Source organism: Sitodiplosis mosellana, unplaced genomic scaffold (assembly GCF_009176505.1).
Source record: "Sitodiplosis mosellana isolate CC-2019 unplaced genomic scaffold, AAFC_SMos_1.0 Smas_scaffold_5, whole genome shotgun sequence".
In the NCBI taxonomy this organism is placed as follows: domain Eukaryota; kingdom Metazoa; phylum Arthropoda; class Insecta; order Diptera; family Cecidomyiidae; genus Sitodiplosis; species Sitodiplosis mosellana.
The window spans coordinates 3541504-3556183 of NW_022595248.1; the positions used below are offsets into that span (position 1 = coordinate 3541504).

Consider the following 14680-nt stretch of genomic DNA (forward strand, 5'->3'; position numbering starts at 1 on the left):
TTGCCGATAGAATGAATTCTTCATCTTCTTCGTCTATGTGTTTTCATGTGAAGAAAATATTTTAGTCTTTTTTTAGGCTTGCACATTCAGATTTGTATTTGATTTAATTTTTTTTTTCACAAAGAAAAGAACGCCATACGAAAAAAGCTGTCTGGCTCAAGTGGCAAATGATCTATTTTTCAAATGAATTATTTCAAACCGTTTCTCTCTCTCTCTCTCTCTCTCTCAACTCATTTTATATGAAGATTTATTACGAGGTTAATCAATCATTTGCCAGAATATGTGCTCATTCTACGTTCAATGTGTAGAAAATCATCGACGAAAGAATTACAATTGTTAGCAATTTTCCGTCGCTTGTGTGCTACAATCCGCATGCAGCTGCAACAATGTTGTTTTCAAAATTCAATGAACAATCGGACGCTCGTCAAAATAATTCGCTCTGAATCAAATGATAAATAGCTTGTGACTATTTGTTTTTTTCTATTTTTACCGAATCAAAATAGAAACAACGGCAGGCGAGCAGAAGAAAAGTGCGAAATTCATCGGGGCAAATTGATTACAAAATCTGAATTTTGCTTTGACGAAGCCAGTTTTCTCTTAACTGGATGAGATGTCACTTTCATTTCGCTTCTGGAATGGCGTAAGTCACAACATGTTGCAAAATTACACGATCGCTGACGGTCGTATGGACGGATCCCAATCAAGTGTGCACGAGTTCTTCTTCGTTTCATTCACTGTTATGTTTGGTGAAAGTAGAACTTCTCTTCACAGCAGGAGATTACCATTTAATTGCTACATTGGATCACAACTCAACAATGTTGTTGAGAAAGAAAGAAAAAATCGTTTATATTGGCTTCTGTTTTATTTCTTAAATTATTAACATAATTGAATAGCATATTTAAAAAGGCCCTCCCACCAGGGTAATTTTATTCCTGTGGCGTAACAATTTCAACACACGAACTTTTTTCGGCGCTAATTCCCGGTTTCTTTTCGGCTGGTCTCATTTGTTCGGACACTTCTCTGACAATTGTTTCGACTTTGTCGGGTAATAAATACTCCAACGGTTCCAAGATTTTTTTCTTATTCAAATAAGACATGCCGCTCTTTTGCAACGCGATCGCATTGATGCTCAAGTGACTCGTTAGTAGGGCAATTGGAAACACATCGTGTATGCACCGCTGGAGATATGGTGTTAAATCATAGGCGAATGCACAGCAAAATTTTACGAAATTATCTCGTTCCTTCGCACCCAGCGCTTGTTGCTCTTGACGATAGAACTTCGAAATGTTATTCGAGACAATTTTCAGGGAATGTTCCAATCGAATCGTAACCTCATTGACTAGGGCAATTGGTGCACAATTACGGAATTCGTTTAAAGCGCTCAATATGCCGTTGCAGTATAAGGCCAATGGCTGAAAGTTCAACAATGTCTCCGGTGGGGATAAACTTTGTGGATCGGATTTGCCTATTGCACTGAGCACATTTATCGATATTTTATTGATGAATGTATAGTTGTCCATATCCAATTCAAACTGATCCGTTACTTTGGTAATGCGGTTATTGAAGTTTTTCGCAATGATTTTCACGAAAATCGGCACCAAAAGCGTGCGAAAATCAGTTGAAATTCGACTAAACGACAAGCCAAAGTACATACATTGACCCAAAACGGCTTCCAATGATGTGATTTCACCACGGTTCAAATCTGCCTCCAGAGTTGTTAGGAAATTATTGACTTTTGTATTTATCCAAGCATGGAATATATTGCCAGACTCATTCGAATCATTTGAATCAAGCGTGTTTTCGTCGTCAGCAAAGGTGGCTTTGTATTGCGTTATGATATTGAACAGATTGACACGACTCAACTCAATGGTTTTCATCAAATGATGTTGGGCTGGAAAAGGGAATGGAAATTGAATATTAAATTGAAAAATCAACTACGAATTCAATAAAGTAAGACTCACGATCATCTTTCGGAATGCTGTTCAAAATCGAGCAAAACCAGCTGTCACGCGCTTGTAGGAATTTCAACTTGAGCTCGGGCAATGTGAATGCTTGCATGCGTCGCAGGTAGCCGACGATTTGAAGGCACTTTGGCAATGGTAAATCAGTGCGTAATTGAGCTAGCAATTGCTCCAACATTGTATGCCATGATCCTTCGATGGTTGCCACGATGTTCTGTTCACATTTCAAGAAGAAAAATTGAAATAAATATATTTAGATTCTAAAATTCATCAAAAAAATGACAATTTTTACTCAAGCCGATATGACTTACATTAATAACCGGAATGTCACTATGTTTAGCGCCCATACGCTGAACATGGGCCGCTAGCTCCAATGCTTCTTCATATTTCCCTTGATAAATGCACGTATCCATCAATTGAGGTAACTCCAAAATCTCCAGCAATTGTGCATTTCGTCTCAGATTCAATGAATTCAAGCGACGTGATGTGGCTATTTCACTGGATGTTTTAATGAATTTCTCACATTTCTCCGTTAAATTTGGCAATTTGTCTATGAGTTGATTCAGCTGTTGTTCGGTATCTTTGAATTCAGTGTAGATTCGACGCGAGCATTCGGACGTTTGAATAAATGTCTTGTAGTTACTAATCGCCAAATCTTGCGTTTGCTCTACAACTGCCTTATTATCTTCTGCCAATCGCGTCTCTTCCTTTTTTATTTGGTCAACCTTGTACGAACCAAGCTTGTAGATTTGGGGCAACAGCTCAGGGTTTTCACGAAGGTGTTCTGCGATGGATGAAGAAAAGTATGTAGTTATCAAGTATGCAGGGATCAAATGAAGGAAAATATCAAATTTAAATTCATAAGATTAAAACCAAGAAGATGAAAAAGAAAAGATTTGATTGAACTTGCCTGGAACACCGTTGGGAAAAATCAACTTCAATAATTTCTCGTTTTCATAATCCATTGTGCTATATTTTCGACGACAAACTAAATATTCTGTGATTATTCGGTTTTGTTGACGTTTACAAATTGCTTCGTAGTGTCAATTCCACACTGGAAATATGAACTACGCGGTATTCATCGTTCGGTGTACGAAAGCATGAACCAAAGTGAATTGTTTGTTTATAATACCAACAGATGGCGTTGAACACAGTCACAACTTGTAAACAGAAATGTACGAATGTAATTGAAGTCGGAAAATTCTTCTAGTGTACTGAATGGAAAACGATTCGAATTTTTTAAATGAATGAATTTTCAAGTAGGATTTCTAGGATTCGAATTTGGATTTCTGTTTATATTGATTTTTTCCATTTTTTTATTTAATTTTCCAATTTTTTTCATTTAATTTTTTGAAATTGATTTTTGAGAACCTTGAATTTAGGATTAAATGAGATTTGAATGAGAAAAAATTGTAATGAACATAAAATAGAGAAGATATATAGGAAGGTTACACACAAACCATGATCTTCAATTAATTTTTCATTCCAAAAACTCGGTTCGATTCAAATCGAAAGTAGAATTCTACTCCAATATTCAAATCTTTGATCTGATGAAAAAAACATCAGATCAATGAACATATTTTGTGAAAGCATCGACAGTTCCTTGAGTAAAAAGTGACGCTCATGAAAAAGTATGTCCAAAATGAGTGTAGCAATAATCGAAAATGTAATTACATGACACCAATTTACCGAAAGGTGAATAAGAAAATGAAAATTCGAGATGTTAGGTAAATAATTGAGTTTGCTTCAGTTGTGACGTACATGACACTCTGGCATGGCAATATCGTTATTCATTACACTGCTCTGAGCACACGTGATTCGGCTGTATGGTGAGAGTCAATGAGTATTCCATTTGAATTCGAAGTGTTCTTTTAATGATGTCAATGTCCATTCGGAGCATTCTTTATTCTGCTCTTTCTCTCCCGTCGCAATTTTTTCTGCACTCATCGAATGTTCTCTCTCTCCATCTCCCTACTGTGCGAGAGTGGCGTTTTTCTGGATTACTTTGCATTTTTTTGTCGGTTCATATTTTTGCCATGGACACATTTATAACGAGAAAAGAGAGAATGGCAAAAAAAAAAATAGTCGCCCATACTCTCTTCACAAATTCAATATTCGTTTCGTGCATTTAAGTCATTTCTCGAGTCCATTTGTAATGGTGCGAGATGGTCCATTTGGTTGATATGGCACAATACAACTCTCATCCACACGGGCTGTTGTAAATTGTGTCTGTCCATTTGGTCGTTTTTCGAACCATCGAAAATACATTAATGTATTTTTCAATAGTTTTTTCTCGTCTCTTCCGTTGTTTCCTCAGTAGTTGGTCACTTGTGTATATTTTATATCCCATACCATTAGTTTATTTGGTCGCTGACTGCCTTTTGTGTTAAAATCGTATATATTCTTCGCAGGCAACTTTTCATGTGGGTTGTTTCCTTTGCAAAGAGGCGAGCGAGGAAAGAAAGATAGCAGGGAAAAAAATATAGATAAATTTGTTTGTATGACTGGTCAATATAGTGGATGATATTCGCACACATCCGACAGACACAAGTGCCAAATCTGCGCAGCCCAGCGCGTTCGGTCGATGGCCAGCAGCAGCAACAACAAAACCAATTACCAGCGTGTGTATACGGCAAAACGAATATATGCGAGATAGAGTGAGATGCTTTAACGATGTGTCGATAGCAGCCAGCAATGACGATGGCATATTTTTCTCTCCGCTTCTTTTGCGTCCATCTTAACCAAACCGTGTGCATTTTTTCATTTTTCCAACGGTGATTTTTTTTTCTTCGCTCATCTTCTCGTTTTCTCTTCACTTCACTCGCTCTCTATGTCCACTATGTTTATTTATGTGTCCATATAAATATGTATAGAGCTCACGACCGTTGCTGTGGGAGTGCTATGCCATTGTGTTTTGTATGTGCTCTAGTTGATTATGTTGGTTCGAGCAGAGAATACGAATTAGAAAAATCTATATTTTTCTTGTTATTTTTGCACATTTTTCTTTTGACATAGAGTCCGCTCTTGGGCGACGCTTTACGAATCATTTCGGGGATGGAGGTTATATGTGCACGTTCCGATATGTGTGTATGTGTGTGTGTGTGTGAGTATGCGAGTGTGGTTTAACTCGAAACTCTTTTGGGTATGAGATAAAATTGATGTTGCGTTATCACAGCGTTTTTCATTCTTCTACATTTTTTTTCTCATCTCCTTTCACATGCTTGCTTCGCTGGTTTACTCATCAAGTGTATTGTTCGCATTCGTAGTGTGTTCTCTTGGCTTGCCTCGCACCCGAACAGACGACCACCGTCAACCGGAGCGAAAATATTGCGGAGAGATGAGAAATGGATTGAAGATGTGAACAACAACGACAGATTCGATTCAATCGCCGCCGACGAACGAGCGAGATGGCCATTGTAAATGGTAGGTGTATGGTTCATCGGTCAGCCAGATAGCTAGAAAATATAATAAAAGATTCGAATCGAACGCGATAAATCTGCAATACTTATACACACAGCTATACACACATAAAAGTGGGTCTATGAAATTTTTCTGCCATTTTTCACACATGCGAATCGAAGTAAATAACTGTGTATGTAATCGAAACGGCTTATGTACCGCTCCGATACGTGGACCTTGAAGTGTGTATCTGGCCGACAACAAATAACATGGAATCAACAAAATCCACATCCCCAACAACATCGTTCGAGAGCCAACAACAATGACAACACGGGAATATGAAAAACAACAACGTTGAAAATCAGTCGTTTCGACGATATTTCCAAACGAAACGAAAGAAAATTGATGTTATGTTTATTTTCTACTGTTTTGGCTTTTTCTTTTGCTCTTTCTCGTTTCTCTTCATACCTTTGGCTGTGTACATCATTCGTTAAAGCGCTTTACGGTTAGTTTACTTAGCTAAATCCATCGAGTGATGCCAGTGCTTTGCTCGTTCACGGTAAGAAAATCCCTGCAAGAAACGATGACGACAACGCGCGTCCATCTCACGGGACAGGTGCACCAAATTTTCAATGTACCGTCCATATTGTGCACCATTCTATGCATTGAATGCAACATTCGCAACAAATAAAATTGAATGTAACATTGCATAGCTTAGTTTGTGCAATTTTGAAAACGTAACACCTTAAATAATCAATTCATTCTCAGAACACTTCAATTGAAATGACGGAATTCAATTGAATTCATTGCTTGGCTACAAATAATTCAATTTCATTGCTGTGAAATTTCATATAAAAGAGTGCTGTCATGGAAATATTCCCAAACTCCCACCGAATATAAGTCACCATATTTTTTTTTGCATTCACGTCCATGCTAAAAATGGTCATAAATTTCTGTGTAATTTTTAATGGAATGCTCGTTCATAAAATTCTTGATTGCCTCACGCACAACATATATAGACAGGGACGTGGAGCGCAGAGAAAAAAAAAGTGTGTTGCGGTCGAAGGTGAGTGATGACGACACCAAAAGTCAAACCTGCTTCAATATACTTAAGCATGAAATTTACGGCGTTTGTATTATGTACACAATTTCGAAATATTTCAGCCCATAAAAGTTAGATTTATGACACTCGATAGCACCGATACATTGTAGTATCCTTTGCGTCGTAGCTCCACCGACGACGACTCGGTCGAAAGTCGGAAAAAAGGGATGATTGCGCACATCGTACGGCATTTTTTTTGTTGCTCGCCACTGCTGTTGCTGCTGCCTTCAACTTTCATATATTTATGAGAGGGTGTTTTATGGCCAGATATAATATTTTATCTTGCTCTGTATTGCAGGATGACGACGCTACATTGGTAGGCGGTACCTTTATGTATAATTTCGTTACGACACATTGCAGAGTCAATGGCTTCAATGATGATTCGATTCCAAAATGGCCTTTTTGAAACAAGGACGATGCCCGGTTGGAGATGTTTTTTTGCATTTTTTTTCCCTAGATTATTTTAGATAACTCCGTTGAAATGAATTCCACATATCCTGTGTCTAGAAGACAATCTTTACCATTGCATTTTGTCATTCATGGATGTTTCTTGAAGTGGTTCCATGAATTTTTTTCTTTGGATGAAATATTCTAAAGTGCAAAATAAAGTCAATTAGGGAATGTCTCACACATTTTTACTTAATTTCTGAAGTAATTGAATAAAAATAAGTGAAAATCACTTAAACACTTCCAGACAGTTAGAGAAAGTAAGTAAATCTCACACCATTCAACAAACTTTGTGTGTCCATGCATAAAATACTTGCATAAATTTGTTGGAATAATTTCTTTAGTTATAAATTGGCTGGTTTTCGTCAGTCGTATCGGATGGAGCTTATCGTTGTGGATTGGCAACATGCTTGTCGAAGATAGTATTAGCATCCAAATATGCCTGGGCATTTCGTATTTTTGTTTTCGAAGCTACAGATTAATATGCAATTAAATTAAAAGCCTTTTATTGTATTTTTGTCTGGTTTTTTGGGGGTTTCGACGCTTTTCTCTCTCTCTCTCTCGGTCCTTTTCGCTTGTCTTGTTTCTTTTTTCTGTCTGGGAAAAAGTCGATATCCGATTGGAGCGGGTATGAAAAAAAAACCAAAACCAAACTCAGTAAATATTCAAAAATGTATTTAATACATAAATCAAGACAATCGTATTTTAACAATCGGTGTACGTGTACATAATCGGTGGCCGCATAATACATATGAAATGGTAAAAATATTCGAGTGGATATAATCATTTTCATTTCAGGAGAATGCACTTCATTCATTTCATTCAGGCTTATTTGTACAGTTGAACATGAACATAAAAGCGTCTTATTTTAATGAATGGCCACAACGCAGTGTGGCTCTCTCTCTCTCTCTCTCTCTCTCTCTCTCTCTCTCTCTCTCTCTCTCTTTCTCTCTGTGTGTGTGATATGAATCGGAGGATAAATATTAATGACATATATTTTCGAAACATTACCAGGTTCTACTGTTACATGCATTCATACAAGCGCACACAATATTCTTAAATGGTTTCATAGACTTATTATTATTATTATTAGACCATCGTCCAGTCTCTAATTCTTCCTTTTTCATTTTCAGTGTCCAGTTCGTTCGTGTAAGTGTATTGGTGGTGTTCGCTATTTTCGTTTTCCGTTTGCGTGCTTTGCAATAAATCAAATGCGAGAGGGTGGAAAGAAAATGACCATAAACAATAGACAAAACCCACAGGCACTCGTTCACTCATTCTCGCTCGCTCTCTCTTACTCTTTCATTTCCTCGCTCTCATTCGCTTTCCCTTTCTCCACCATCCACCATCCACCGTTAAACCGTACCGTCCAGTTTGAGCGGACGCGCGTTTTTACCAACGGAAATTATGTATGAGTTAAATTGTGACTGTGCTTGTGCAAATGTTTAGGAAAAAAAAAGTTCCAGGTCTCATTTGCCGTTAATTTATAATACACTGTAGAGTGTGCATGTGTTTGTGTGTGGAATATTGTCTGCGTGGGTTGAAGATAACAATACATATAGATACGGTATTGAAAGTGGTAACTTTCGAATTGAGGGAGGAAAAGGATTTTTATTTATTTCATGGCATTCATCTCTGCAATAGAAATAGCAATCAAAAAGTTTGCTTGCTTTTGCCCGGTGCTCATTCCATTCATCTCTCACCGTTCATGCTGGACAAGAATCGCTCTCGGATTGCTTGATTGCCTCGGCGAACAGTTAAAAGGCAATACGATGACCTCACGGAAACAAACACACACACACACGCACGCACACCGACTTGCACGTAAATAAATAGAAAATCGATAGGAGCATCAAATCATCAAATGAGCCATGTTTTGTCGTTGAACATCAATTAACCATATTGATAAGATAAATCAAATTAAGTCGTTTTGATGTGAGTTTTCAGCCATTTTTTTTCTACTCGAGTTCGGTTCTAAATTTGCGTCCATCAACTTTCGAAATTCATGGCGTGTGTTTTTTTGGACATTGAAACTGGTTTTTTTTTTTCGAGCGCGCGGTTGAGCTCAAGTGGAGCGAGAATATTTTATTCAAATGTGCATCGTTCGAGTTGACGGAATGTCGAGCACTCCAAAAAGGACGAGAGTTTTCGAAATTAAACACGTTCTATTTACTGGATGATTTACTTCAGGAAACCGATATTCGCCTCATGCAAAAACCACAGTTGATCGAAGCTTTTTCATCACAATCGTTTGTATTGCCTTCGCTTTTCCTCTCTATATCTCTCTCTCATTTCCAAATCCATATTTAATAAGAGTGGACGTGTGTCGATTAGGCTGCGAGAAAACGGAGTAAAAAAATGTTGACTTCTATACATTGCCAAGTTCTTGTTCGTCAATCATGTCGTTTAAAAATAAGCTACTTTTTCATCGCCAATCATTGTTAGTAGTTAGTGGCTGTCGATGTCGTTACTGCAGACAAAATCTCGCTATACAGTTTGAATGGACCCGTTTTACCTCAAAACTGAAATTTGATTATTGACTTGTGTCAATCATTGTTAACAACACCGTCACCGTCACACATGCCATTCACGCCGACTCAAAAGAGAATGGAATGGTGACGTATGAAATTCACGCCAAATTTACTTGCATCCATAATGACGCAGTGAGCAAAGCAAGAGCGGTGAACTTGTACAAGTACCTCCTATTTAAATCGACCCAAAGTTAAATTGTGCGAAAGTGGAAAAAATTCAATTAAAAAGAATGAAAAAACAACAGCGGAGAAAAAAAGAGCGAAACATTTTCAAAACTAAACTTCAGCTCAATCGCGAAAATTCAATTTTTCCATTGCAGTATGCAATGCTCGTTGCTCGTCTTGCTCCGAGTGTGACGGCGGGTGGGGAGCGAATCTCTTGTATGTCGAAAGCAATTTAAAATACTTGGGGAGATTTTATTGCATACAGTTATATCTAGAAAATAGGCGATGGTATTATGTCATATCATTAGGATATATGTGTGTTTTTCCCACACACACACACACACACACACACACACAGTGTATACATTCTCTGCACCTAGTTGCGTTTTGCAATAAAATTTTCGTTTGGAAATGCGTACGATTTATTCGAATAAATGGTGGATTTGTCCGATTACATTGTAAATATATATACATGCATTCTTGCTCTCTCGCTCATTCTCTCCATTGATCCGATTGAAGCGTATAATTCGAAGGCGAAAGGAAATTGAACGGGGCACCGAGACTACGGAATATGGTTTTGGTGATGGTATGTGCGTGTTTCATTTCGCTTCAATTCGAAATGAAATGCAATCAATATGTGGTTGTAAATATAAGCGTATGCCCGTAAATCCATAGCAAAATTTTATCGGATACATCAAATATCCAAATATTCAAATCCGGTGTGTTTGAGTCGACAGCGAGCAGAACACTGGCATGTGTGTGTGTTTGTGTGTTTGTGTGTGGAATGGCATTGCGAGTATTTGCTGTATGCAAATCGGATCATAAACACCCCAAATCGAATTTGAAATTTGCAATAATTTTCTACTCCCGAGCCATACGCACGCCATACGCTCTTTCATTCGCTTCCTTTTTACCAATTCACAAACAAACACACATACACACGCAGAAGCGCCCATCTTGTTACATTGTGCTACAAAATTGTGCTATTGATTTTTTGCCGAATTTTCCGTGGATTTTCAATCGTTTCGTAACGCAGCTCTTTGTCGTAGCTTTAATTTGATTCAAAGTTTTACGCATCTCCATCATGCCATATTTATTATCGGCATGCATGGAAATTACATTTTCCGAATCGTGTGCGTGTGCAAAAGAGAAAGAGAGAGAGAGAGAGAGACAGATAGAGAGCGCGCGCTCATCCGCCTTTCGATATTTTCCTATATATGCGAGAAGTGGCCGCAATGTTATATGCCAATATATGTTTCCATTGAAATCTGTATTTATAAAAGCCTTTGAACAGCGTTTTTGATTGTCCTGGCAAATATTGCGTTTTGGTGCAGGCCATCGACATACACACACACACACACAGACACACAGAGAGAGAGAGAGTGAGAGAGAGAGTGAATGGAACAACAAAAAATTAAAATGGACAAAATGTTAATATCACAAGCCTTGGTGCACATCAATTTACCAGGCACTAGAAATGAAAACCGTGTTTTTTGAACGCAACAGAACTTATACCATGCTCATTCCCTCTCTCACTCTTTCGCTTGCTCGCTCTCTACGTATACGTTTTGGTCTTTGTGCTCGTGCACAATTTTGAGTTGATACAAGCATTTTGGTCAGCGGCATCAGCAACGAACACACAAGAGAGAATGAGAGAGAGAGAGAGAGAGTTCAAATATGTGCACTTCCAATCAGCATCAATTTTGGATTTTCGCCTAAAAACCAATTTTGCATTAGAAAGAACCCGGCATTTGGAACAGGAATTAGTGCGTTTTATGCACATACATGCAAGAATGAGGCTAGTTTGAAGCGTTTGGCTCAACGATTCTACCGAATTTGGATTTATGTTACAAAAGATAATGCGTCAAACCGAGGTGACCATTTCCAAGTTGGTTCATCGAATTGTTGGAAAATTTCATCCACCATACAGACTAGTGGAAATAATGGAATGACTTGCACTACTACACATCCAACCATTGCCATGTTCCGCATTGTGTCTACAGCCACATCTTTTTGATCTATTATGTAATTGGGCGCAACAATCCATCCGTCATGTGTAAAGCAGCCAACAAACTAACGAATCAATTTTTAGTTTGTCTCTTGCTCCCATCCCTCTCCCCATCTCTTCCTCTCTCTCTCTATCTTCGTTACCATTGTCGCATTCACTTTTATTTTACATTTCAATGGATTTATTCGCCAATTATCAAAATGATAGCACCGATTTTCAACTAAATACACGTCTAAATACAAAGTGCCTGTGAAGTTTTCTTGCATTGTGAAAATTGGAGATGGGTTTTAATGCTTTTATTAAAGTTTATCGATAGATTTTGAGGCATGAAAACATTGCACCATTGTGTCTGTCAGGCAGAACAGATCTTTGGTACCTCCTTTAGAACATTTCCTCTATTGTTTTCAATAAAAAGCATTGGTCTCGGATGAGGGAGCCTGGGCAATATCACTACCGAAATTCATCGACGAATGAAAAAAGAAACTTACTTGTCTATGGCCAATGAGAAAAAAAGTCAATGAATTTCAACATCAAAACAAACCAAAAAAGGTTGGTATTAGTTTCGCTCCATTTGATTTATGCGCCACAATTCACATATTTTTCATCGACCATACCGTTGTTTCTTAATTCCAAAATCGATTGGCTAGATTTTCGGTTTGGTTATTTATTTTCAATTTGGGCAAGCGAGCGAGCGAACGAGAAAGTGAGTGAAAGCACTTTGTGGAAAGCGAAAAATCGTGTCCCCTTCATCGAGTATCCAAAATTTTGCCGTCTGTTTGGCAGATTTTAAATTTCAAACAAAAACAACAACGACGAAAAAAACGGACAAGTGATTTCCGCACTGCCAATAAAAAGGGGTCTCTCATAAGAAACTCATTTCGTGCTGAAATACAATAAGCCATTAATAATTCATGCGAATGCCATTTGATTCTCTCGCAATATCGCAAGCAATTCAGAGGAAAAAAAGAGAAAAGAAAACGTGAATAAAACATTTGGTATTCGGTATCGGCCAAACGCTTTCTCTACACTTGCTCTGCAAATATACATTTATTTATCAGAAAATGTAGCATTTGATGGTATATTACAAAATGTTACACATAAATGACACAAAAATAAATAAAATACGAACGAAACCGAGAGGCGTTATTTTCCATGGACAAAAGCCATGGGGCGACGACGACGAAGGAGAAGAAGTCGCCGGGAAACCGAGGAAAAACATTGAAATGTAAAACAATAAAGTTTCTGTGTTTGACTAGCTCTGGCTGGGTTCTATTTCAATTTCGTTGGGGATTTGTTTTACATCATCTACAATATCGTGGCGATGTGGAATGGGAGGAGAGGGAATGAAATATCATTTTCAACTTTTTACACGAGTTGATTCGGTAGTAAATCATGTTGCGGAAAAACAATCTTCAATAATAAAAAATGCGGCAACGACAGTGGAACGACAAAATGAGAGTTTCTCAAGTCGGGGATTTTTCGAACTTAGATTTTGCGGCTTTGATTTTGTGGTAAAAATGCCGACTCATCAGAGGATAATGTTAATCAATCAGAAAAACTGTCCAACATTTCAAGTGACTAGTGATATTTTCTTCAATTTCATTTTCAATTTCATTCATTTTTTCATTCGAAGAGGCTGATTTTTGTTCGATTTTATGCTGTCGAGCAGCTATGTTTTAAGTAGATGTTACTCTACTCCATTTTTATGGCTGCGATTGTCAACTATTCTATTTATGACTTTCGTTCATTATCGTTGAGCTGCTTGATGATGAGGATGGGGCGGTTAGTTGTCGTTTGTTGCATATGAAACTGGCATTAATTTTTGGTATTGAACGGAATGGATAAAATTGCATGGTCCCGCAACAATGTCAATGTGAATAATGAATCGAGAGCGAAAGGTGCACAGTAATGTGTGTATGTAACTCAATGGAAAATGAGTTACAACAGCAGCGAGCTTTAGCTCGGTCGTTTGGTATGCAACCGTAAATAATTTGGTATATATTCCCCGATATTACTATTAATTTGTTGTTCGCATGCAATTGAAATGTTCACCCGATGCATCATTAACCAATGAAAAGTAAGGCTATATTGGCAAAATCACTCGGCGTATTCATTCGCCGAATGGTAATAATATAATGGTGCCCGATTTGATCGCATCGGAAATTGACCACGATGCAAATTGGGCGCTACATAAACCATCACAATGTCATAAAATATTCAGTCGAATTTGAACATTTCTATCGATCGAGGCGGGTAATATTCTAGCGAAATGGCTTGTGTTTTCGGTCAAGTCGGATGGAAATGGCAATGAGTTGAGCACTAGCTAGTTACATTTGGCTTTGCGTTAACATTGGCATACGCGACTAATGTAGTGCTCGAAATTACATGACCATTTTCCTTTTGCAAAATGATGTTCATCTGTCATTTTCCTTCCGTCGTCTTTTGTCAATAAAATACCAAATTCATTCGCATCGTCGCCGCCAACAACCGGCCATATAATCAAATACTATGGGAATATGTTTTTCTCTCTCTCTGCGTCTCTCGTTTGCTTTCTCATCGGATAAAAGCATTTGGAAAAAGTGTTGTTTTCATATTCCGTGTTTGGCAAAACGGTCGCCAAATGATGTGTTTGTTCGGAAAGCGTAAGCCAAATGGCATCGCATTTTATTGAATTTCGTTTTGTATACATTTCCATCGTTTTTTTTCTTCGTTTGCCTCATGGTGTTGTTGTTGTTGCTTTATCGTCCTTTTGTGAGTGGATCTCTTCGTGTGTGTTTTTTTTTTAAAAAGCATTTTCTCCACTATTTTTGCTATTGGTATCGAGTGCTCGAGTCCAATATTCGAGATTATACGGAATAATATATGAAAGTCCACTTGGAAACGTTGATTTCATAAATTATTTACATCATACACGACAAAATATCGTCATCGTTATATCGATGAGACGTTGAATCGTTGGGCAGCGATGGTGGCAGTGGTGTGGTGTGGTGATTTTGTATTTCTGTGGGGCGGTGAGGCTGAGGCTGACTGCGAAAATACATAAACTGTGCTCAATATTGAAGCTGAA

General features: G+C 37.9%; 1 protein-coding gene across 1 annotated transcript; it reads right to left on the minus strand.

Moving 5' to 3' along the window:
* Positions 1-843: 843 nt before the first annotated feature.
* Positions 844-3001, minus strand: LOC129566869 (conserved oligomeric Golgi complex subunit 8). The gene is made up of 4 exons (XM_055443166.1): positions 2872-3001; positions 2273-2745; positions 1962-2175; positions 844-1891 (listed from the first exon to the last, which is right to left on the minus strand). Exons 1-4 carry the CDS (start codon positions 2924-2926, stop codon positions 927-929), a joined length of 1707 nt encoding a protein of 568 aa, XP_055299141.1. The 5' UTR covers positions 2927-3001; the 3' UTR covers positions 844-926.
* Positions 3002-14680: the final 11679 nt, after the last annotated feature.

What these genes read in the sequence shown, in the direction of transcription:
- LOC129566869 (XM_055443166.1), bottom strand. Translation starts at nt 2,926, where the DNA reads ATGGATTATGAAAACGAGAAATTATTGAAGTTGATTTTTCCCAACGGT. An exon ending in TTTTCCCAACGGTGTTCCAG is followed by an intron (nt 2,746 to 2,871) that starts GCAAGTTCAATC and finishes CATCCATCGCAG; the next exon opens with AACACCTTCGTGAAAACCCT. An exon ending in CAGCATTCCGAAAGATGATC is followed by an intron (nt 1,892 to 1,961) that starts GTGAGTCTTACT and finishes TCCCTTTTCCAG; the next exon opens with CCCAACATCATTTGATGAAA.